This window comes from Megascapheus bottae, chromosome 3 (assembly GCF_031878675.1).
Source record: "Megascapheus bottae isolate mThoBot1 chromosome 3, mThoBot2.hap1, whole genome shotgun sequence".
NCBI classification, from domain to species: domain Eukaryota; kingdom Metazoa; phylum Chordata; class Mammalia; order Rodentia; family Geomyidae; genus Megascapheus; species Megascapheus bottae.
Genome location: NC_143511.1, coordinates 44,905,796 through 44,929,156, shown reverse-complemented (window position 1 = coordinate 44,929,156; position 23,361 = coordinate 44,905,796). Strand labels below are relative to the sequence as shown.

The 23,361-nt window shown below is 34.0% G+C and overlaps 1 protein-coding gene across 1 annotated transcript in view; it reads left to right on the top strand.

Moving 5' to 3' along the window:
• The window catches only part of Zdhhc21 (zDHHC palmitoyltransferase 21), a 57,508-nt gene extending 39,788 nt beyond the window's left edge, over window positions 1–17,720 (top strand). The window contains exons 7-9 of the mRNA XM_090330014.1: window positions 3,693–3,809; window positions 14,148–14,191; window positions 14,701–17,720. Coding sequence (XP_090186140.1) covers window positions 3,693–3,809; window positions 14,148–14,191; window positions 14,701–14,833 — 294 coding nt within the window. The 3' untranslated portion in view covers window positions 14,834–17,720. The remainder of the gene's footprint in view (window positions 1–3,692; window positions 3,810–14,147; window positions 14,192–14,700) is intronic.
• The last annotated feature ends 5,641 nt before the right edge of the window (window positions 17,721–23,361 follow it).

Sequence of the window (23,361 nt, the reverse complement as noted above, 5' to 3'; positions counted from 1 at the left end):
TTGGGACTTTTAAGAAAGTTTTAAAATTATAACCTTAAAAAAACTTTCAAAAATCAATTTTGTTGTTACATTAAAGTATTTGACTTCTCAGTAAAACTTAAGAAACCTAATTCGAGAGAATGTTATATGTGAATATATGCCTGAGTATGTTATAATTTAAAAATTGATTTAAGAATTGATTGTATAATACTAAGCACTGGTAGCTCATACCTATAATCCTAGCTACTGAGGAGGCTGATATCGGAGGACTGTTGCTCAAAGCCAGCTCAGGCAGGAAAGTCTGTGAGATTTATCTTCAGTTAACCAATGAAAAGCAGAAGTGGAGGCATGGCCCAAGTGGTAGAATACCTTTCTTGAGTGAAAAAGCTAAGGAACAGTGCCCAGGCATCTGAGGTTAAGTTCTAGCACTTGACCTAGTAGGGATCAAGACTTCACATAAATCACTAGTAGTTAAGACACTTTTCACTGGAACAATGCCAAGCAAATAATTCTGAGGAGCAGAATAAGAAGGCATATCAGATTCATGCATCTGCATGCATGTACCCACTGGATCACTGTGGAAGGCACAGCTTTTTTTTTAATATATTTTTTATTGTAATTAATAAAAGGGTTACATGGCATTTGCCAGATAAATGGTGCCTTATTTCCCACACATTGATACCCTGGATCACTGTGGAAGGCACAGCTTTTTTTAAAAAAATATTATTATTATTATTTTGCCAGTCCTGGGGCTTGAACTGCAAGCTTGAGCTCTATCTTTGAGCTTTCTCAAGGCCAGCTCTCTGCCATTTGACCCACAACACCACTTCTGGCTTTTTCTATGTATGTGGTACCTAGGAATTGAACCCAGGTCTTCGTGTCATGCATGCTAGGCAAGCACTCTACCACTAGGCCAAACTCCTGGCCCAAGTCACAGCTTTTAAGTGAACTCCCTCCTCTGTTAGAATTGACTAAACTTGTAAAGTAAAATTACCTGTCTAGTAAAAATAAAGTCAAATCCCTGCCTTTTATTATACACTGAAAACATTTACTTGGGTGTATTAATGACCTAACGGTTAAAGGCAAAACTTGTAATGCTTTTTAAAGGCTTTGGAAGACAATATAAGAGAATATTTTATTTCATGGTCAAAAAAAGTTTTTGTAAAGGGCAGGGCAGGGTAGCTTACACCTGTAATCCTAGCTCCTCAGGAAGCTGAAATCTGAGAATCATGGTTCAAAGCCAACCTGGGCACTAAAGTGCATCAGACTCTTATCCCTAACTTACCACTAGGAAACAGGAAGTAGTGCTGTGGCTCAAGGGCTAGGGCGGTAGCCTTTAGCTAAACAGCTTAGAGACAATACCCAGGCCCAGAGTTCAAGTCCCACAACTGACAAAAAGAAAAAGGAAAAGATGAACTGAATTATAATATTCGAGAACTTGGATATATTAACAGCTTAAAAAGTGAGAACAGTTAATCTCAAAGTGGGAGAAGACATTTGTAGTAGGTGATTGGCACAGTAGTGTTGGAATTATGAAATAGGGAACAGTGACCTTTAGTGGAGGGGTGAGGGGAGATATCGAGTGAGGCAGAAGAAATGCACAGGAAGCTGGTGCGTTTTCAGATGCTCTCGTTCTTGAGAGGATAGACTGAGCATAAAATTGATGCATTTATTTGTATGTAGACACCTTAACAAAAATAGGAAAAAAAGTCCTTCTGGTGGAGGTTTTGAAATGATTGTGTCATAGCACTTAAATGCTTTGCTAAATTTAACTTTTTTTAAAAGTGATTTTGAGGGGCCGGGAGTTTGGCCTAGTGGTTAAAGTGCTTGCCTAGCATGCATGAAGACCCGGGTTCGATTCCTCGATATCACATACATAGAAAAAAGCCAGAAGTGATGCTGAGGCTCAAGTGGTAGAGCTCTAGCCTTGAGAAAGTCCAAGGACAGTGCTCAGGCCCTGAGCTCAAGCCCAGGACTGGCAAAAAAAATAAATAAATAAAAAATAAAATAAAATAGCAACTTCTCCCTTTAAAAAAAAAAAGTGATTTTGATTGTGGAACCAGATATTTGTCTAGTGGTTTATTAATGTAATACATAGAAGCATCATTTCTTTGGTTTTAAGTAAGTATGTTATCTTTAGTGGTCTTCCAATGTTGCTATCTAATCCTTAAATCATTTTAAAAGAAGTATCTAGGTGGTTGTACTTGAGGGCGGGAGGCGGGAAGGTCCTTCCTATCTACTTAAAGCACTGTGGGTATTTTATTTTATTCCAAAGTCAGCAGCTACAGGTTTCCAGCAGAAAATTTAATAATTTGATTTTCTCCTCTGTTTGATGGAGGTGATGGTAAATGAAATGCATATCTTTTTTAAAATTTTTATTTTTTTTTCTGTCCTGTGACAGTATATAGTTAATTTCAAGGCCTTCATTTTCATGTCCTGAGCTAGAAAAATCAGCTTTTTTCTCACCATTTATACCTTTCCCTGCCCATACACATAGTATGTCACCTTCTAGAATTTCACAAAATTGATTTTTTTGTAAATAAAGCTCATAACTTTGGAGGACTTAGGTGATATGTTTGTGTTTTTACATCTTATGTTCTTGGTGGTGTTTGGTTTTAAGATGTATGATTTAATTAGATGTAAAAAGGATTGAGGTGGGCTTAAAGGGGGCTATTACTAGTAGAGCCTATTATATGTTTCCCTCTTGTTTTGATTAAGTTAGATATTTTGTGTGTATTTAGATTACTTGAATTTTAGTAATAAGAATCAGGATTGTACATTTACAATTTTTAGTTTTATGACTGAAATTTCTTTTGTGATTAAATATTGTTTGTTGTCTGTGATTTATTTTTTTCAGTTGAGGGGCTTGAACTGTTTATTTTTTTATGGGTCATGTGGCTTGAACTCAGCCTGGGCGCTGTCCCTGAGCTCGTCAGTTCGAGGATATCACCCTCCCCCTGAGCCTGAGCATTGTCCCTGAGCTCTTCAGCTCAAGGATACCGCCCTACCCTTGAGCCAAGCCCTACTTCTTGTTTTCTGGAGGTTAATTGGAGATAAGAGTCTCAGGTTTTTTTGTGGCAGGCTGGCTTTGAACCTTGATCCTCAGATTTCAGCCTCCTGAGTAGTTAGAATTACAGGTGTGAAACGCCAGCTTGTTTATTTTACTTATTTTTAGTTTTTATTTTTTTGTTAGGTTGTGGTGCTTGAACTCTAGGCCTGGGCATTGTCCCTGAGCGCGTCAGCTCAAGGCTAGCACCCTACCAGGTTGAGCCACAGTGCCACTTCCTGTTTTCTTGTGGTTAATTGGAGATGAGTCTCACAGACTTTCAGTTCCCTGGGCTAGCTTTGAATGACTGTCCTCAGATCTCAGCCTCTTAAGTAGCTAAGATTTCAGGTGTCAGCCCCCAGGCCCCAGCCACCAGCCTGATTTATTTTATGTCACAAATAAGTTAAATAACAAACAAGGGTATCATGTAACCTTGAAGTTGAAGGGATTTTGGAGATAGACCAGTGAAATCTTGCTATTATAAATTAAACTATTTTTGAAATTTTCAGATGCATGTTGAGTAATGGGAACAAAATCAAGAGGGCCAGAGGTAGCTGTGGATTTTTGTTTTAAAACAATGAGATGTGTGTTATGGCTAAATTTTGACTATTATTGCAACAATAAGCAGCTTTTCCGAAATGTTGTAAGCTTTCCTTTTTCTTTGCAGGACCTCTTTGTTGTTAGACATGAATTGGCCATAATGAGACTAGCTGCCTTTATGGGCATTACCATGTTAGTTGGAATATCTGGACTCTTTTATACTCAACTAATTGGCATCATCACAGTAAGTATATCTTTATTATAAAATGGCACGTATTATTCTATTACCTAGTTATGGATTAAATTATAAAAGATTTTAGAAGGTATAGAAATCAGAGAAAATTACCCATATTCATTAGTTTTATATGGCTTCAAAGTATTTATGATTATGTACATGCATAATTATATGCATACAATTCTGCCTTTCTTTAAATCACTAACAGTATTTTTATATGACTACAGACTTTATAACTTTTAATCATTACATATATTCTGTTTGGTGATTATACCATATTCATTAATTAACCATTTTTTTCTGTTGAAAATGGCATAGTACTTCAAAAACACTAGAGTTGAGCAAAAGATATAGATCAGTGATAGAACACTAGTTTAAGGTCAGTTTATCATTTCTAAGAAAACTCACTCAAGTACTTCTACCATTATTGCATTCCCACCAGTAGTATATGAGAATTTTGTTTGCTTTGCTTCATATCCTTGTTGCCGGTTGTCAGCCTCTTTCTTTCTTTCTTTCTCTCTCTCTCTCTCTCTCTCTCTCTCTCTCTCTCTCTCTCTCTCTCTCTCTCTCTCTCTCTCTCTCTCTCTCCTCTCCCTCCCTCCCTCCCTCCCTCCCTCCCTCTCTCCCTCCCTCCCTCCCTCCCCCTCCCTCCCTCCCTCCCTCCCTCCCTCCCTCCCTCCTTCCCTCCCTCCCTCCTTCCCTCCTTCCTTCCTTCCTTCCTTCCTTCCTTCCTTTGATTGTGGGGCTTGAACAATGGGCCTTGGCACTGTCCCTGGTCTTTTCAGCTCAAGTCTAGTGCCCTACCCCTTGAGCCACAACGCCACTTCGGGTTTTCTAGTGCTTAATTGGAGATAAGAGTCTCGAAGTCTAGTCTTTTGAACTGAGATCCTTAGATCTCAGCCTCCTTAGTAGGTAGGATTATAGGCGTGAGCCACCTTGCCCAGCTATTGTCAGCCTTTTTCATGGTAGTTTTTTTTTTTAATACTATCATACTTTAATTTGCATTTCTTTAATGACTACTAGTATTATATACTTCCTGTGCATATTAGCTGTTTATGGATCTTTATAAAATGTCTATTTGAAGCCGGGCATGGTGGCTCACGCCTGTAATCCTAGCTACTCAAGAGACCGAGATTTGAGGATTGCGGCTCAAAACCATTCTGGGCACTCACATCAGTGAGACTGTTATCTCCAATTAACCATCAGAAAACTGGTGTTGATACTGTGGCTCAAGAGACAATGTGTTAGCCTTGAGCTAAAGAGCTCAGGACAGTGCCCAGGCCCAGAGTTCAAGTCCCATGATTGACAAAAACGTTTTTTTGAATATATATTTTTATTCTGTTAGGATATTTTCTAATATCCCCTGTGATTATTATAATGATGACAATTATGATAAATAGAATAATGGTATTAGTAACAGTGCTAAGAATGAATATAAGTTTACCCTAAAATCTTTCTACCTTAATACTTACCTAATTATTTCTTAATAATGAACTTCATGACTCATAAATCATGTTGAAATTGCCAGATAATGCTTGCATCATTTGAATTTTCACTTTTGAATTTATCAAAACCACTAATATGTATTGGGGATTTTTCTGATTTCCTCAAACTCTTACTCTTAGTGATTGGATATGTTCATTTGGTACTATTACACTGAGGACATCTTTCTAGTAAGGGCTGTCTCCAGGTGAGGAGAGGTATAGCAAGAATTTCAAGCTCTTTTGATTATCTCAACTTGAAATTTTAGCTTGATCCTGAGTTGGACCTATTACTTGACTTTTGAAGAATGTACCATAGGTCACCTCTCTATTCTTCTGCCAACACAGTAATACTTTCCTTTTTATGCATACCCAAAGTACCTTCTGAGAGATGTATGTAGATATTGTACATGTGTGAAATATTAAAAAGAATACAAGTATTAAAGAATGTACTTGCTAGTCCCATCTTTAGTCATTGTACTAACCTCTTGAATTCAGATCATAAATATTTTTGTAAAGGTTAATTCTGTTTACTTGAACTTTCATAGTGAATCTTAAACAATGCTCTATTTTATTAAAAATAAAATATTTGTAGAATATACTTATGTACTTCTTTCCATATTGATTCAAAGTTCTTTAAGGCTTATTTACAGTTGTTTATTTGAAAATCTAATGAATTATCAACATCTAAATACAATAGTATTTAATGTGTTAAAGATTTACTTTATAAAATACATTTTCTGCTTCATTTTATGAGGGAAAAAAACCTTAGAACACAATAATTAGGATTACCCATGAGAAGTTTATATCTAGAGATATTTTTGTTGTAATCTACATCCAAGGGTTTTTCTTTACAATGTGAAGAAGTGATGAATTTGTGAGGTAGCATAATAATTTTTTTTTTTTTTTTTGCCAGTCCTGGGCTTGAGCTCAGGGCCTGAGCACTGTCCTTGGACTTTCTCCAGGCCAGAGCTCTACCACTTGAGCCTCAGCACCATTTCCAGCTTTTTTCTATGTATGTGGTACCGAGGAATCGAACCTGGGTCTTCATGCATGCTAGGCAAGCACTCTACCACTAGGCCAAACTCCCGGCCCCATAATAATTTTTTAAAAAGAAGCAAGAGAAGGAATCAGTAAAATCAGTCACTCCACTGACATCTTTCTCGTTCTCTGCTCCTCGACCCTATAAATCAAGAAGCATTCGGGAGAACATGAGTAGAGGTGGCATTTCGTTGTGTAAACTATCTAATTGCATAGGTTGAATGTAGACCTACTAGATAAAAAGCAAGAATAGTACTGCCTCTTTAGTTTTAGTTTGTGGTTTGAGGTGGGGGGGCAATGTATGAATTTTCTCCATTATTTATTCTAAGTTGGAATAAATAAGTGATTTCGTTCCTGAATAACAAAAATCCTGTCTTTATATTGCTAGTAGAAGTTAACAAGATAAAATAGCAATGATAATCCAATGTCACTTTGGATCTGGCAGGAGTAGATTATCTGTGACTCAGATAAAATAATTAGAAATTACTTAAAGTTAAAATTCATGGATTTCTGATTTATTTCCAAGGTTAAATGATCTCAACACAACCAGCTGTTTCTATTAGTCTCATCTGAAGCCCAATTCTAAAGGATTATTTTATATATTTAGTTTTAAATAGGATTTAAATATAAATTAATGCTCAAGCTAAAATGTTTAAAGAACCGATGTTGAGGTGTTCTTTTTATTTAGATGAGCAAGTTGTCTTGACAGTCTTTTTGAGTTTGTTTGGCCCTCTGCTTTCTGTTTCTAAATACCACCGATAGTAATGTTTTTCATGTAAGTGATGTTGCCAGGATTCTGAAGCAGTAGTGCACACACAGCCAGGAGTGATGTCCATCTGATAAGCACCACTAATAACAGTGCTGGGCGGTTGTATTAGTCATGTCTTCAGTGGCTGGGCTTGGGGAGAGGAAGTGCTGTAACAGCTGGTCTAGCACATTCTGCTGAGGTTCTGACCGTGAGCTATTGTCTGCCATGACACTCTTCTGACATTTTATTTGGTTTCCTTGGCACTGTAGCACTTATGTCATAGCATGAGCTTTTGATAATGTCGCTGGAGCTTATGCTTTTTTCAGTGGTGATGAGGTTGGGGGTAAGGTGAAAATATAGTTAGTTGCAGTTTTGAAGAAGGCTTAAATTCCATTTAAAAATAGGTGATATTTTGCATTTTATCTCATACATACTGTTATTGAGTTCTAATTGAATTACTAAAGAGAGCTTATTTTTCTTTTTTCAAATTAAGGGAGGAAAATATTTTCCCCAATAAGTACTGTACTTATTTTGCTACAGTAAAGTAAGTACTGTACTTATAAACTTACGTTTAACTTGCAGAATTAATATTTGTCTAAGTATGGAAAGACTCAACAACTGCAGGAGTGGCTTAATTTTAAATTATCTTGTGCAATAAGAAGTATATTATGTCCACATTTTAAATTGCTTTAGATAAGATCAGCTATTGATTACCATTTATTCATTAATTTACTTGCCTTTTAATGTGTGCGTGGAAATGTAGTCTTGAATTATAATTAAGTTTTGCCAAGTATCCCAGTGACTCAGTGTGGTGAATTCGCGGCATTTAGTGAAGTCTCTATACACATGAGGTGTGGACTGCTCACCTCCAAGTCAGCCCTGCCGGCATACAGATCATTGCTCGCCTAGCTTTTATATTTCTGTATAACGTACTTGCTTTCCTTTCTGAGTTATATGTCCATTTAATAAAAACAAATTAAATTTGTTTCTAGTGTATTATTTCCACTACTATATGTATAATCTTCTCAGTACCTCCTTAAAAGCATAGGAAAGACATTAAAAATTTAAATGTCATTGCTTTTGTCAGATTCTATTAACTCTAAGGCCTATTACTAAGTATGATATTTCTTTGAATTTTGGATTCAGTAAAGAATTTCATAGACACTGGGCTTGCCTTTGCTGAAGTGCTAATTTAAGTATCAAGTTACAGTTGATGGAAATATTTAAAACTTTCTCTTGTAGAATCATCAAAGCTATCTGTGGAATTGAATTGCTCTTTAGCATAAATATATTGCTTTGTATTGTATTTATATTGCATTATTTCAGTGTAATAGATGGTAAAGGTAAATTTAAAACCACTTACATGTTTCAGTAATTTTTGTAGGGTAGTACATTTAATTTTCCTAAAGCATTAGTAATTACTAAATGATTAAATAGGTGCTCTTTATTATTGATGTTTTTGTAAGGAAACGAAAGTTAGAAATTTTGCTTTTACTTGGAATTTTTCCTAGATACTCCTTTTTTAAATCTCATGATCTGAATCCACATGAAAATTTAACCTGAATTTAAAATATTCTGACATTGAAGAAAGCAGTGAATCATATTTTTAGTTTGTTATTTTTACCAATATACTTTTCACAGTCACATTTTTGATAAATTAGTTATTCTCTGAATCCCAGCCAAAAGAGCATGCTCATCTTCTGTTGTTATTAAAAATCTTTTCAAAAGTATCAATTTTGATGTTAAAAATGTTAAGATTAGTTGAATTTGAGTGTTGGTTGCAGTTATTTCAGCTGTTTCAAATATTCTAGTTAGTATATGTTTTTAAAATAATATATTTTTATGTAACAGATTAATGGGTTTATAAAGTATTTTTTATATAACACACTATTATGTATATAATCCTCCCTGGCTTTGTATAGTTATTTCTTTGTATACTCGACTACATTTAGCAGATTATTCACTCTTTATGCTAAGGACTTAGTAAATGTTTGTTAGCTTGGTAGATGAGTACAGGAACCATGATTTATGTACTTCTGTAAGAGAGATGCTTCAAGAATCATTTATTTCAAATGAGTCAAACAGTGAGTTCTGACTTCAAAAGAAAGATAAGATCAAGCAAACATGGTTTGCCTTTGGATTTTCAAAGGAAAAACAAAACTAAAAAGTGTGAAATCATGCAGTTTGTGGCCATCTCCAGTTAGTTTAGTAGTATATAAAAGTTATACATTTTTGGTGCAGTATATTCTACTCACTGTTTTGGAAAATTTAAAAGGTTAATCCAAGGTGCTAAGAGGTGAAGTGAAACTCTTATATTTAGTAGGAATTCGTATATTTAGTAGGAATTCGTAAAAAACAAAACAGGCACAATACATTATCACTAGTACTGAAAAGTTCTAGATTAAATCAGCATAGAAGCTTTTTTTTTTTTTTTTTGGCCAGTCCTGGGCTTAGGCTCAGGGCCTGAGCACTGTCCTTGGATTTTTCTCAAGGCTAGAGCTCTACCACCTGAGCCTTAGCACCACTTCCGGCTTTTTCTAAGTATGTGGTACCGAGGAATCGAACCTGGGTCTTCGTGCATGCTAGGCAAGCACTCTACCACTAGGCCAAACTCCCAGCCCCAGCATCATAGAAGCTTTGAATTGGGTAAATACTTGCAGCAGAGTTAGGAGCCCGGACAGTGAACAGGTGGTGATCACTGAGATTCCATCCAGATTCCATCTGGTAAAAAAAAAAAAAAATTAAAAGAACCCTTCTGCTTTCATCAATTCTTCAGTTTAGCAGGCCTAGAAATTTGATTTTGAAAGTGTTTCTAGAGTGAATAAGGTCCAACACTAGACCTATTGACATAGGTTTTTATTTCCTCCAATGACAGAGACGTTCTAAAATCAGATTGTTTCTTTTACTCTTAAAGCAGTATTGAGATTTGAGCTTGCTCTTTAGGCTCCAGACTTTTTTTTTTTGATCTTTAAATATGATTGGGGCCAGGAGCAGTGGCCTAGTGGTAGAGTGCTTACCTAGCATACACAAAGCCCTGGATTCAATCCTTGGGTTTCACATATATAGAAAAAGGCAGAAGTGGCACAGTGGCTCAAGTAGTAGAGCACTAGCCTTGAGAAAGCCCAAGGGCAGTGCCCAGGCCCTGAGTTCAAGCTACAGGAATGAATGTATATATATATATATATATATATATATACATACATATATATATATATATATATATATATATGCTCTTCCCTTTGGCCTGAGAGCCATACTTGTACAAAGTTCCTTATATTTTAAGCTTCCTTTAATAAGTTGGGATGACAGGTTCATTCCACTGCACCCAGCTATTGACTGTGAAAGCATCTCATGAGTATGATCAGGCTAGCTTCAAACCTCACTTTTCCTGAACTCATTTCCCAAGTAGCTAGGATTATAGGTTTGAGTGACCACCCCCTCAACTATTCCTGTACATAGATTTGTTAGGTGGGACAAAGCATGCTGTAGCATATTTTTTTTCTACATATGATAGCATATGTGTCAAAGTGTTTCTTAGTTAGAAGGAACTCAAACAGAACCAGTTGGATGGGTTGAATCATCAAGCTATATATATATATATATATATATATATATATATAGAAGTTTGGGTCCTCAGTCCTTATTAATCAGGAAACTTCTGATCAATTCTTGCTCTTTTGCATTCCTCTCCAACCTCTGGCCATTAAATACCCCTCTCCTACTAGAGACTGTTCTGTTCCATTCCAGGAATAATCTTATTAGTTAGGGTATAGTTTTATTTTCTAATAAAATAAATTTCCTAGACTGGATGTGAAAATTATTTCTTAGACTAAGAACAGTCCCCAGGAGAATATTAAGTATTGACTGATAACATAGGTAAGTAAGACTTATTTCTGTTGCGTCTTGCTTGCTGGATTTAGTATATTCCTTAAAAATAAAACCCTAAAGTAATGCACTTTCTATCTGGTGAATAAAATGTAACCCTTTTATTAATTATAATAAAAATATACTAAAAAATAAAACCCCAAACTTCCAGTTTTTACAATAGTAATGCATTTTTATATGTTGCCTATTTACATAGATTGATGCAAGTTTTAGATATTTTGATCACTGGACCATAGCAGGCATAAGTGTATTTCTCAGGAAATAAGATAACCTAATTGTAGCAACAGTAAATACTATTAAGAAGCCATTCCTGGAATGAATGATTTTTTTTCTGAATAGCTATATTCCTACTCCCTCAGGTAGTAGTTGTCTTACTACTCCTTTCCTGATAGACAAGAAAATGCTGTTTTATATTGAAAGAAATTATCTGCACCAAAATATTTGAATTGAGCATTTTAATTTTTCAGAAAAATCATATTTCTTCTATGCAAAACAAAGCAAAATAAATGGAATCTAATTTAGTACTTGAAAATACCCTGTGGTTTCATTCTCCTTGGGAATAGCAACCTCTCTTTCCTTGTGTGACGTGCTTCCCTGCTTGTGTATTCGGTAGCATGACTTGTGTTGGTTTAGTATGCTGTGTAACGTCCAAAAACTTGATGACTTTTTTGGATGCTCAAACATAAATTTTATACCTTTTTCTTTTTTTTTTTTTTTTTGCCAGTCCTGGGCTTGAGCTCAGGGCCTGAGCACTGTCCTTGGACTTTCTCAAGGCTAGAGCTCTACCACTTGAGCCTCAGCACCACTTCCGGCTTTTTTTCTATGTATGTGGTACCAAGGAATCGAACCCGGGTCTTCATGCATGCTAGGCAAGCACTTTAACCACTAGGCCAAACTCCCGGCCCTATACCTTTTTCTTATAGCTGTATCCCAAATAGCAGAGTTTCAGAAATGAGCATTTTTCATATTTCTAGGGAAATGGCTTATTTTGGTCAGCTTTCACTAGTCCTATTCATAAAGTGATAGTAAATATCACAACCTTTGCAAGAATAACCATCTGCCCATGATGGTTTAAAAGGTAGGTAGTTCTATAAGTGTTAAAACACTTGAAAATAAAAGCCTTATTGTAAATGAAATATAAATTTGAAATCTTTAAAGTTGATTCAGTGGGACAGATTTCTCAAGGCTTGTCAGGTTTTAAATTTCTTTAGTAAAAATTATATCAGATAATAATCTGATTGATTTCCTTTCCCCCAAATTGTTTCTAGGCTTTTCATATTAACTGGCAATGTTTTAGGCCATTCATATTCCCATCCTGGGTAGCATTTCTTGAGTTCTAGTCCATCTTTTCCATCATACTTTTGCACAGCTATCTTAATTGCCTTGGAATAATCTGTCACCACTGGATTCTAAGAAACCATTAAGCAACTTCATTCACTTCTTTTATAGATGTGGAATCAGAAGTCCAGGTTTTCTCTTGATTCTCTAATGTCCTCGTATATTTGCAGATTATGTTTTCATTTAAAAAAAAAGATGTTTTGAGGTAGTCATGCAACAGAGCTAATATAGTTAAATACAGATAAGAGTTTTCATTGAATACCATTAGTTTAAAGGCATGGTAGAGAAACAATTGAATATAAAGTATGTGGCTAATCAGTTTCTTTACAAAACCCTGGCAAGTAGGTAAATGAAATGGTTACTGGTTACTAATTTGTCTAAAACACAAAAAATAAGCAGAAATAATTTAATGGAATAATTGGTAACTCATTTGTACATGAGAATTTAGTATTATGAGCCATTCATATCTCTATAAAAAACTTTTTAATCTGTTATATATTAGCATTGGAAAAAGTTCTGCAGATAAATTCTTACAATCTGAGTTGTAACCATAAGTATTGGCATGAATAGTTCAGATTAATAGTACCTTCTACCTTCTGTATTTGAGCAAGATCTTAAGAGAGATGAAAAAAAAACTTATTTAATAGTTTTGTATATTTGAATAATACACAAAGATTTGTATTGCTTTCAGTTAGTTTAAAATGTAATATTGGTTTAATTATTTAACTATTTATTATTTTTATGCTTGTTCTAGGACAGAGCCTGAGCTCTGTTCCTGAGCTAATTCTACTCAAAGCTGATTTCAGTCAAGGCACAGGTCCACTTTCAGCTTTTTTTGGTGGTTACTTAATGATAAAGAGTCTCATAGACTTCCTTGACCAGGATGGCTTTGAACCAAGATCCTTAGATCTCAGCTTCTAGAATAGCTAGGATTACAGACCTGAAGTATTTGGTTTAAATTATAAATTTTTAGCCAGGCACAGTGGCTTATGTTTGTAATACTAGCTACTTGAAAGGCTGAGATGTGGTTTGAGGCTATCCCAGACAAAAAAAGTACATGCCTATTATCCCAGCTATACAGAAAGTATAAATAGAAAGATTGAGGTACAGGTTGGCCTGAGTAAAAAGTAAAAGTAAAAATAAGACTGCGGTTATGGCTCATAAGATTGAGAGCAAGGTCCTGAGTTTAAACTGCAATACCACTGAAAATGAAAAAAAAAAAATCTAAAAAAGATTGTGCGATTTGTGAGTTGATTATTTGGCATTATAATTGGTCAATCTAATGGTGAGTCTTCTGCTTATATGATTTAAATCAGCACTTCTAGAACTTGTCCTTTTGTTTTTCTTATATATTCTGTTAAGTTGCAATTAAGTTGTATTATGAAGTTGTTTTTTATAGAAAAGGAATGATTTTTTATAAGAGAATGTTAATCTGCTAGCTTTGTTTTTCAGCATAATAGTTGTTGGAAAATAGCAAATTCTTAGATTACCTTGTTAAATTTTAGTAATTTTCTGTTTATTAGTGTCTTACTATTCTCTTTTTGTGTCTATTTTGTAATGCCTGTTTGCTAACAGTTGAGTTGAAAGTACTAGACTAAAAGGAATTACCAAAAAAGTAAGTGTGGTAAATGCAATGCTAAATCCCACAATTGTTTCTGAGGTTTTGTTTTTAGGTATTTTGGGGCATAATATGTCAATTTTTTTCCCTAAAGGAACTTCAGTGCATGTAAATAACCTAAAATTCTTAAGGATATATAAACATAAAATCTTTAGAATATCCTGAAGATTCATATTATAAAATATCAGTACTTGATAACTTGTTACATCTGAGTGTATTTTTAAATTTTTTAATAGGATACAACATCTATTGAAAAGATGTCAAACTGTTGTGAAGAAATGTAAGTATAAAAATGATATTGATATTTTCATTTAAAAATGGAAACAGCTGTGTGCATCTAGTGGAAAGATAACACAAAGGCTTGTTTAAGGCCTGAGCTAGAAACATACGTATCCTAGTCTTACCATAGGAGGTCTTCTAGACATGATAGTTTTTAAACTAAGTAAGGACTGTTGCTTTCTCTTGTATAACTAAAGTAAGTTAAATTATTTGTTCTGAAAGTACATCAAAAGAGATTTGCTACTGTGTGGTTGACATACATTCTGTTAATCCTGAGATTCTCCTCTACTTCAAAAGTTGCCGTAGGTTGATTGACGATGCAGATACAATATCTGCTATCCAGAGTTAAAACTCAGCTGCATGCCACAGTGAAAGAAAAGCTGTGTTTGTGATGCTGGGACACAATTCATCAGAGTCCAGTAATGGATCCCCAGCCAACCTGTATTGTTTCAGCTGACTGAAGTGCACCATGGGAGTGCTGTCTTTCACTAATAATGCTGTCTTCTGTAGATCGAGGCCCCGAAAGCCATGGCAGCAGACCTTCTCAGAAGTTTTTGGCACTCGTTGGAAGATCCTGTGGTTCATTCCTTTCAGGCAGAGGCAACCACTGCGAGTTCCCTACCACTTTGCCAATCATGTCTAAACAGATGGATGGTGGGCACAGATGGGTCCTCCATGCTGGAAATGCGTTACAGGTTTTATGATAATAGAACTATGACAGTCTTCAAGTCAATTAAAATCCACCCACCAATCTTAGGCATCATAATGTGCCCCAGGCTTTATTTTAATAGTGATCTTGATCCTGTTGTTGGACTAATACTAGATCTATATTTAAGTTTTAAAGCATGTTTACTTTCAAATTAGCTTCTACCAGGATTTCTTTAAATGCTTTTTTTATTAACCTTAAAAGGCAATGATTGGGATGAAATAATTGTACATAAATTTCTTTTAGTACTGACAGTGTTATAGATTTTAATTTATGCAAGATATCAGATGTTTATTTAAAAATTTTTAAGCAGTACTAACCAAAATCTGAAAATCAGTTCTTCAGATTTTATAAAATACCTTCTTATGTGTAAATTTTCTTTTTCAAATACAAGTTAGATACTACTTCCGTTTATATGTGATGAAAGATTTAAAAAAAATACAGCAGAGAAGTGCCCAACAACAAAGGGCAGTGTTTCCTTAGGAGTAGCTTTCCAGTGTTTCTCCTTTTCCTTCCACTAAAACCAAAATAAAAACACCACTGAAGTAAACCACCAACTACCTACCTTACTGTAAGAAAAGATTAATTTCTCTCACATCAGTTTCCTTTTTTTCCCCTTGGCTGTTGTAATATTTGTTCCCAGGAGAAAATTTGTGAACAGCGGGCATGTATTCCTATTTTATCCTAAGATTTAATGAGCAAAGAGGGTAGAATATTTGCAATAATTATAGTTCAGTTATATTAGAATGTATATGTTTTTAAAATGTTAGTATTACTGGATACTATGTGATGTACAGTATAAAAAGAAGAATATTGTGCTTTTAAAATGTATATACTTTTTACTTTTGTCTACTAGTAAATCTAAAATTACACACTGAAGGTTTATACATAATAGAAACTGGCCAACGCATACTGAAGTTTTATTTATAGAAAGTTGCTAGTAAAAGTCACTAATGGCCAGGTTTTGATACCCAAATTTAAGTTAAACTTCTGTTGTTTAGCTATAATTGCATTGTCATAGAGACTTTTTATCAGAAGCTAATGATAGGAAATGACCTTAACCTAGAAAATATTATCTGTATCATTAGCCTTACACAATTTTAAATTGCTGTTAGTGATGGTCTCTTGGAAAGTATATAGAACATTTGTGTGAAAAGACATTTAGGTATACTTTGGAAAAATATCAGGTTTTAATTTTTTTCATTAGAATACTGCAAACCCATATATGTTTAAAATTTTTATGTACTCTCCATGTTTGCCCTGAAAAGATTGAGTCTATTGTTCTTGGACTATATTCCTAATTTTATTGTATTTTTGAAAGGAAGGAATCATACCTGTAAGAATAATGAAATAGAATGTTATTATTGTCAACTAATTATACTATGGCTAGTTTTTGCAGAAACTATAAATATCCTACAAAAATGCTTTAAAATAGTAGAATAAGTCCATAAATATTAATACTATACTTTCAGATCTTAATTATGCTTTACTATTTAAAAACGGAAATGGTAGATGAAAGTATTTATTTGTGCTGATGAGATGCACATTGTCTAAGAAATATGTTTATAAAGCTTAATGAAACAGAATCAGTATGTTTCTTTTAGGCACCAGAGTTGAATTTTGTGTAAACTGAACAAATTTGACTATTGACACAATTGTTAAAATTTAGTGGTGTATATACAGTGTAGGTAGATACAAATTGATGGCCTTATGTTATATACTTCCTTTCACACAGGAGCTTGAGAAAAATAGTAGAGCCAAGTGCAGACCTCAAAAAGAGCTTTATGGGCATATTTATATTTCTGCAGAAGTAGTAGCTACAGTGAAAATTGGGGAGGTCACTTTGTGTGTGTGTGTGTGTGTGTGTGTGTGTTTGTGGATTTGTTTTGTTTTTTAGATCTCTTTGTAAGGACTTCCTCTTAAGTTGTTGGACTACAAACTAATGCACTAGACAAGTCAATTTTGTTTGCTCTGCAGAAATACTACTTATCAACATAGTTTCATAAGAATCTGTGTTAAAGTGTATATATCTATTATTTATGTTGTATACAAGTTCAGTATTCTCAAGTTATTCTCATAGTCCTGTGATGGATTATTGGAGAAAAGCCAGTTGGCAGTTTCTTGGGGATTATAGTCTGCTGTTCTTTCTGCGCCCTCTTTTGGCTAATTGATGTAATTATACTGGCTTGAGAGGCTTACTGTCTCATAGGTAAATTGTATAGCCAAGGTCAGCCGTATACAGGAGCGTATATACAAAAGTGGAAATTTTATAAAAGTGAATTCTTTCTACTTCAAATAAATTAGGTGACTAGTTTGCTTGCTTATGTATAATTTCATTGTAATTTTTACTATCAGCAACAACATTATACTAGTTCAGGATAAACTAGGCTATTTCATATATTTTACTTTAAACCTTATTTTGACAAATTAAATTTTAGTAGGAGGAAAAAACCATAACTTTATAAATGACCAGTTTATTACAAAATACAGAAAGTACAAAAGCAAATAAGTATCAAGTGTTTTATTATCTTTAAAAAGTATATGTAGTTTTTTTCTGTCAAGTTTAGAATGAACTTTTAAAACTGGATCTATTTCCCTAGATTAACTAATCATTAATTAGTAGTTCTACTTATGCCCTTTAGGGGCTTTTTTTGTTCTTTTTAAATTTCCCAGTCAGTTATACCAGTATCTTCAATAGCTCATTTACCATCTAATCAGAATAACCATGAATATAACTAAAAGGGGTTAGCATTTGAGGGTAATTATTAGCAGTTAGATTACTGGTACAATCTGTATACTAATAATATTTAAGTAATACCTTTTTATTTTAGTAAAAGGTGTTATTATATTATCAAAGTCATTTACTGGGCTTTTGCAAAGGAAATAGTTTTTTAGCAGATATGGTTATCCTGACTGAAAAGTCAGTCATTGTTTTCTGTAAAGAAAAAAACTCATGTAAGACTCAAGACAATAGGCAAAAGCAGACTGAGCTGAGACTCCAGCCAATAAATAGTAGGCATTCAACTAGAGATCTCCTGGTATTTTGTAAGCTAGACTTAAGAGTTCATAAATATCAAGTTAGTTGATATTTCATTACAACAAAAATAGCATTTTGGTTAAGAGTGTAGTTTAAAAATATTTGCTTAACATATGGAAGCCACTTAAAATCAGAGTTAACATGTAAACCTCTTTTTCAGTTTTTTTTTTTAAATTTAAACAGTAAAGAAGTAGGACTTAAAGTCTGGTTAAGAGGTAGAGTGCAATTGGATCCTAGTCTCAATCCCCAGTATGGATTAAAAAAATGAAGTAGATACTAAAAACCTACATAAAATTCATTATAACAACTGAGTTAAAACTTCCATCAGAATTAATGTAAGAATATTTTTACCAATGAAGAGATATTTTTCTTTAAAGATAGTTGCTGGTTCCCACTGTTTTGACATCAGATTTTCTGGTCATTTCAATTTGAGTAGGTACTTAGAAATACATTTTGCTCAAAAGGGTATATTGAGTCTAAATGCTGACCATGAAAGCTCAACTGATGATAACACTTCCAAACGGAAGTACAAACTAATTTATATTACAACCACACAATTTTATGTGTGCTAGATCATGGGACAGTTTGAATATTATATAAAATAAAATGTTCTGTAAAATCACAACATATGTAGCTATAGCTTAATATGACATTGATATATGTATTAACTGAGATAACTGATTTTTTGGGGGCTTTCTCTATTCTCAGTACTTCTCTTGTGCTTCATGTATCAATTGCTTACCTAGCTCAAGTATACTAAACTGTAGTTACTCCATTAAGTAAGTTTTAATATTACTTCTGGTATGTAGATAGATCTAGAATTACTAATAAAATTAGTTTACAAATAGATACAAATATTCAATTTCATCCAACTGTGTTACTGCTTTAATATAAGTATTAACAAATATAGTCATGTATATTTAGTATTTCCTGCTTGCTTGTATTGCTAACCACAAAATAGATGTTATATTCTTCTGTGTCCCTATTTATTGTTGGAGTCATCATCTAAATTTATATATAAATCAAAAATTTTAGTGTGCCATCTTTTTTCATTTTTATTTGAATTCTAGAATATTTTAGAGTAGGATATGAGAAAGTGTTAGAACCTAATTGCTTGAAACATTTTATACAAATATTATTTACTGTATCTATATTTAGCATTTTTGCTACCCTTGGGATAATAATGGTTAGCTTTAGGAAAATGACTTTTCTCACACCTCTTTCCTATCATTTTGCAGTTTGAAAAATTCACTACATTATTTGTTCTGGATGTTACAGTACTACCCACTAGTGCTAAATTGAAACAGAAATAACTGATAGTTGAAATTCATATTACAGATATCACTCATTTTTATATCATATTTTTACTTTATTACATCCTTTTTCCTTTGTCTCTTCGGAGGAACAGGTACAGATGAATAATGTGTAGTAAAAGATGGGAATAGTAGAGTAGGAATAGTTCAAAGATGAAGAAAGGCTAAAGAGCATGGATAATATCTCAGCAACAGAGTTGACAGGAAGCAGCTGCTATGAGCTCAAGTATCCCCTTCCTTAGTCACTGGAACTTCATCTCTTGTTGATATATACCATATTGCTGTAAGTTGTTCCTACATGTAAGATTTAGTTTGAAATTTTTTTTGTCAGTCCTGGGGCTTGAACTGAAGGCCTGGGCACTGTCCTTTAGCTTTTTTAAGGCTAGTGCTCTACCACTTGAGCCACAGCACTTCTTCTGGGTTTTTCTCTGTACATGGTGACCAAGGAATGGAACCCAGAGCTTTTTGCATGCTAGGTAGGTAAGCATTCTACTGCTAGGCCACTCTCCCTGCCCTAGTTTGAATTTTTTTTAATCGTAAGTCCATATTCTTTTTTGTCAGTTAGTCAAATGCCTTTAAGAAATTATTTTAATTTTAAGTAAGTATATGTTAATATACAGTATTAAAAGTGATGTGAAAAAATGCAGCTATTTGATGCACAGGAGAGAAATGACAACTAGCCCAAGCATGAAAAGCTTAGGAATTTTCTAGGAGTCTTTTCCCAAAGAGACAATTCTGTTAAAAAAAAAAATTTGCACCAGAGAAAACGTTTGTATATAAAGATGGCTTACACTTTAACACTTGGAATCTTTTGGAGTGCTTGAGGCCTCAGAGGTGTTCATTGTTGTCATTTTGAATTTCTTGTTACACATAAATATAGTGTTTATCAGAGTTGATGGACCCTGCTGATTTGATAGTTAATAGCTTTATATATAAACAAAGGTAGACAAAACAGCAACAACAAAAGATGTTTCTTGTGGTTTTGGTCGCCTGTTAGACTTAATACAGGGTTGAATTGTTTGTACAAAGCTCTTCACTAAAGGAAAAATGTCTGCATATAGCAGAATGTTCTGCATTCTTGCCAGTGTGCCCATAGGTGACATTTTTATCCACTGGTGCCTGAAGTTAGTGATTTACAACCTCAACAACTGAAACATCCCGGTGCTATTCACTTTAGTATAGAGTGACATTTTAAATTCCTGTACCAAAGAGTTCCTTTTCTTCTCACATCTTTTGTGTTCTAAAGAAGCAAATGGTACTAAGAACAGTTTGATGATTAGATCTTAATCTTTTGCATCTGCTGCCTCAGTTTAATTAGTTACATGTCTTTTATTTGTACCGAATTTAAAAAGTCAGTTTAGACTTTAGTTTTGTACCTTAATATACCTTGGCTACTTTCAAGGGTCATTTAATAGACTGAAATTACAAAAGATAATTGAAGCACTTTCATAAGAATTTTTCATTTGTTTCTGCTGCACTGGAAAAAAAAACTTTTATTTCTGCAAGTGAACTGTATAATTTTGGGGGCACTTTTAAGGACTTGTGAAACACACTGCTAAAGTAGAGAATTAGTAATGGGTCCAATTTGATTACAGACCAAGAATTCATGATCTCTGTATGTGCAAACCTTTAGTGGCTTTAAAGAATGATACTATTTTTGATCTATTTTGAAGATAAAGGTTAAGTGAAAGAACCTTAAATATCTTACTTCCTCAATAGGGAATACCTTGATTTAAGCAAAACTGCTAATAGAACATTGAACTTAAAAAAAAAAAAGAATGACTATTATAATGACTTTACCTGAAAATTTGGAATAAGATATTTTTTTTGGGGGGGGGGGTCATGGGGCTTGAACTCTGGCCCGGGCACTGTCCCTGAGCTCTTTAGCTCAAGGCTGTTGTCCTACCCTTGAGCCACAGCCCCATTGCCTGGTTTCTAGTGATTAATTGGAGAGAGTCTCACAGCTTTGTATTGCCTGGGCTGGCTTTGAACTGTAATCCACAGATCTCAGCCTCCTGAGTAGCTAGGATTATAGGCTGAATAAGATTATTTTGAAATCTAATTTTGCTCAGTGATTGACTTTACAGAAATGAAGGAAGTTACCCTTTAAATTACACGTAATTGTCCAGTTGTGATATTGCTATGTATATTGCATTTCTTCTTTCTAAATGCTAAAAATATACTCATTTAGTGTCCTTAAAAGTGCAGCTGAAATGATTAATCATTCTTGCAAGAAGGTAACAGATATATTGGGAAAGTAGACAATCACATTTGAAATAATTTTTCATGATTGATTATTAAAATCAATCCCTTCTTGAAAGTAGATACAATATATGGTTTTGCAGTGAATTCTGAATGGAAAAAAAGAAGTCCGAAACTTACATGCAACATGATTTCAGATTGATATGTAAGGATCCAGATCAATCAGCCAATTAAAAGCAAAAGCAAAATTTAAGAACAAGATGGAGTAGAGCAGCATTATGTTTCTCTAATCTGCAAGCAGTATTCCCTGAATTATGTTGCCACTGAATTGGTTGTGAATAATTGCATCTGTTTATCCATCATTTAAATTAGTATGTCTGAATGCTGTTATTTTTCAAAGTTAATAGAGAAATCAATACTACTTACCATGTTCTAGTAGCATATTAAATAAGAATATTGAAAAGTAAAAACATATTTAGCATAGGTAGAAAGAATGCAATGGAAGATACCAGAGGAAATACTTATATCACAGAGATACTCAGATAGTGGTCAGACAGATGAGTTGCTAACCTGACATGTGAGGACAAAGATAGGCTCTTGGGAGGACAGATTACACATGGATTGTACTGTAAGCATGGTTTGTGTCCTTCAAGTGTTTTTTTTTTATAAACTGCTAATTTAGTAAATAGACAAAAATCTGTGTTCTTTTAAGGCTCCTAGTATTCTATACCAGATTTTGTGTAGCATTATATCCCTAAAATCAAAGACCTTTGTGTATTTTAATAACAGTCTATTTCAAATGCTGTATGAGGATCCTCCGTTTACATATGCCTGCCATTTTTTTTGCTAGACCTGGGACTTGAACTCAGAGCCTGAGCACTATCCTTGAGCTTTCTCAAGGCTAGCACTCTTACCACTTAAACCACAACATCAGTTCCAGCTTTTTTGTGTATTCGGTACCAAGGAATCAAACCCAGGGCTTTGTGCATGCTAGGTGAGCACTCTACCAGTAGGCCACAGTCCAGGTCCTGCCTTTTTTTTTTTTCTTAGTACAGACTATGTGTAAAATCTGTGTTGTCCACTGATTTTGTCTTAAGAGAGTTAAAAATATGATTGCTAACATTTCTAGTGCTAATAGTTATAGGGAAGACAGTAGTTGAAAGAGCTTAGAAGATATTAGAGAAGAAGGTGGATAAAAATGATGGCTGTGTGTTGGAGGTGTATTTGTTCATAAAAAGTCTACACTGGTTATTAAAATGAAAAGAAACCATGTATCTACCTGAAGAACATCTTGTTTTTTTTTAATTTATCTTAGTGATTTGGTTTTATTCATATAATAGTCTATTTTCTTTGCAGATTGTTTTTAATTTAAATTGTGGAATTTTTACTTCTTGAGATGTATTATGTACTGTATTTTTAGAAATCTTATTTTTTAATAAATATTTTTTAAAAACAGGTTTGTCTCCAGTACCTCTTTTATTTATTATACCAATTATGGTAAGTATGATTTATTTTTCAGCTTTATGCAGTTTGGGTAGGTAGTCATAATCAGTGACCTGAGGCTATTGTTATGCCACAATCCTAAGTATTTAGGAAAAACTCAGTGTAAATCTTGGGGCAGAAGTTACACAGACAGTATTTTAGAGATGACCTAGACAGCCACATTTAGCCACAAAATTTATTTATTTTTGTACCAAAGACTATTTTGTGGAACTATTTTTTTGAGAAATAATCTATGGGTGATGGGATTGAAAGAAACAGTTTATATCTAAGTACTTTTTAATCTAGAGATGTTGGACTATGTAAAGCTTTTGCTTTTAAGAAGTTATATTCTAAGACAATCCAATGACTGTTTATGAACAAATTTCCTAAGTCTCAATTGACTGTTTTACTGTTAAAAGTCACAAAAGAGA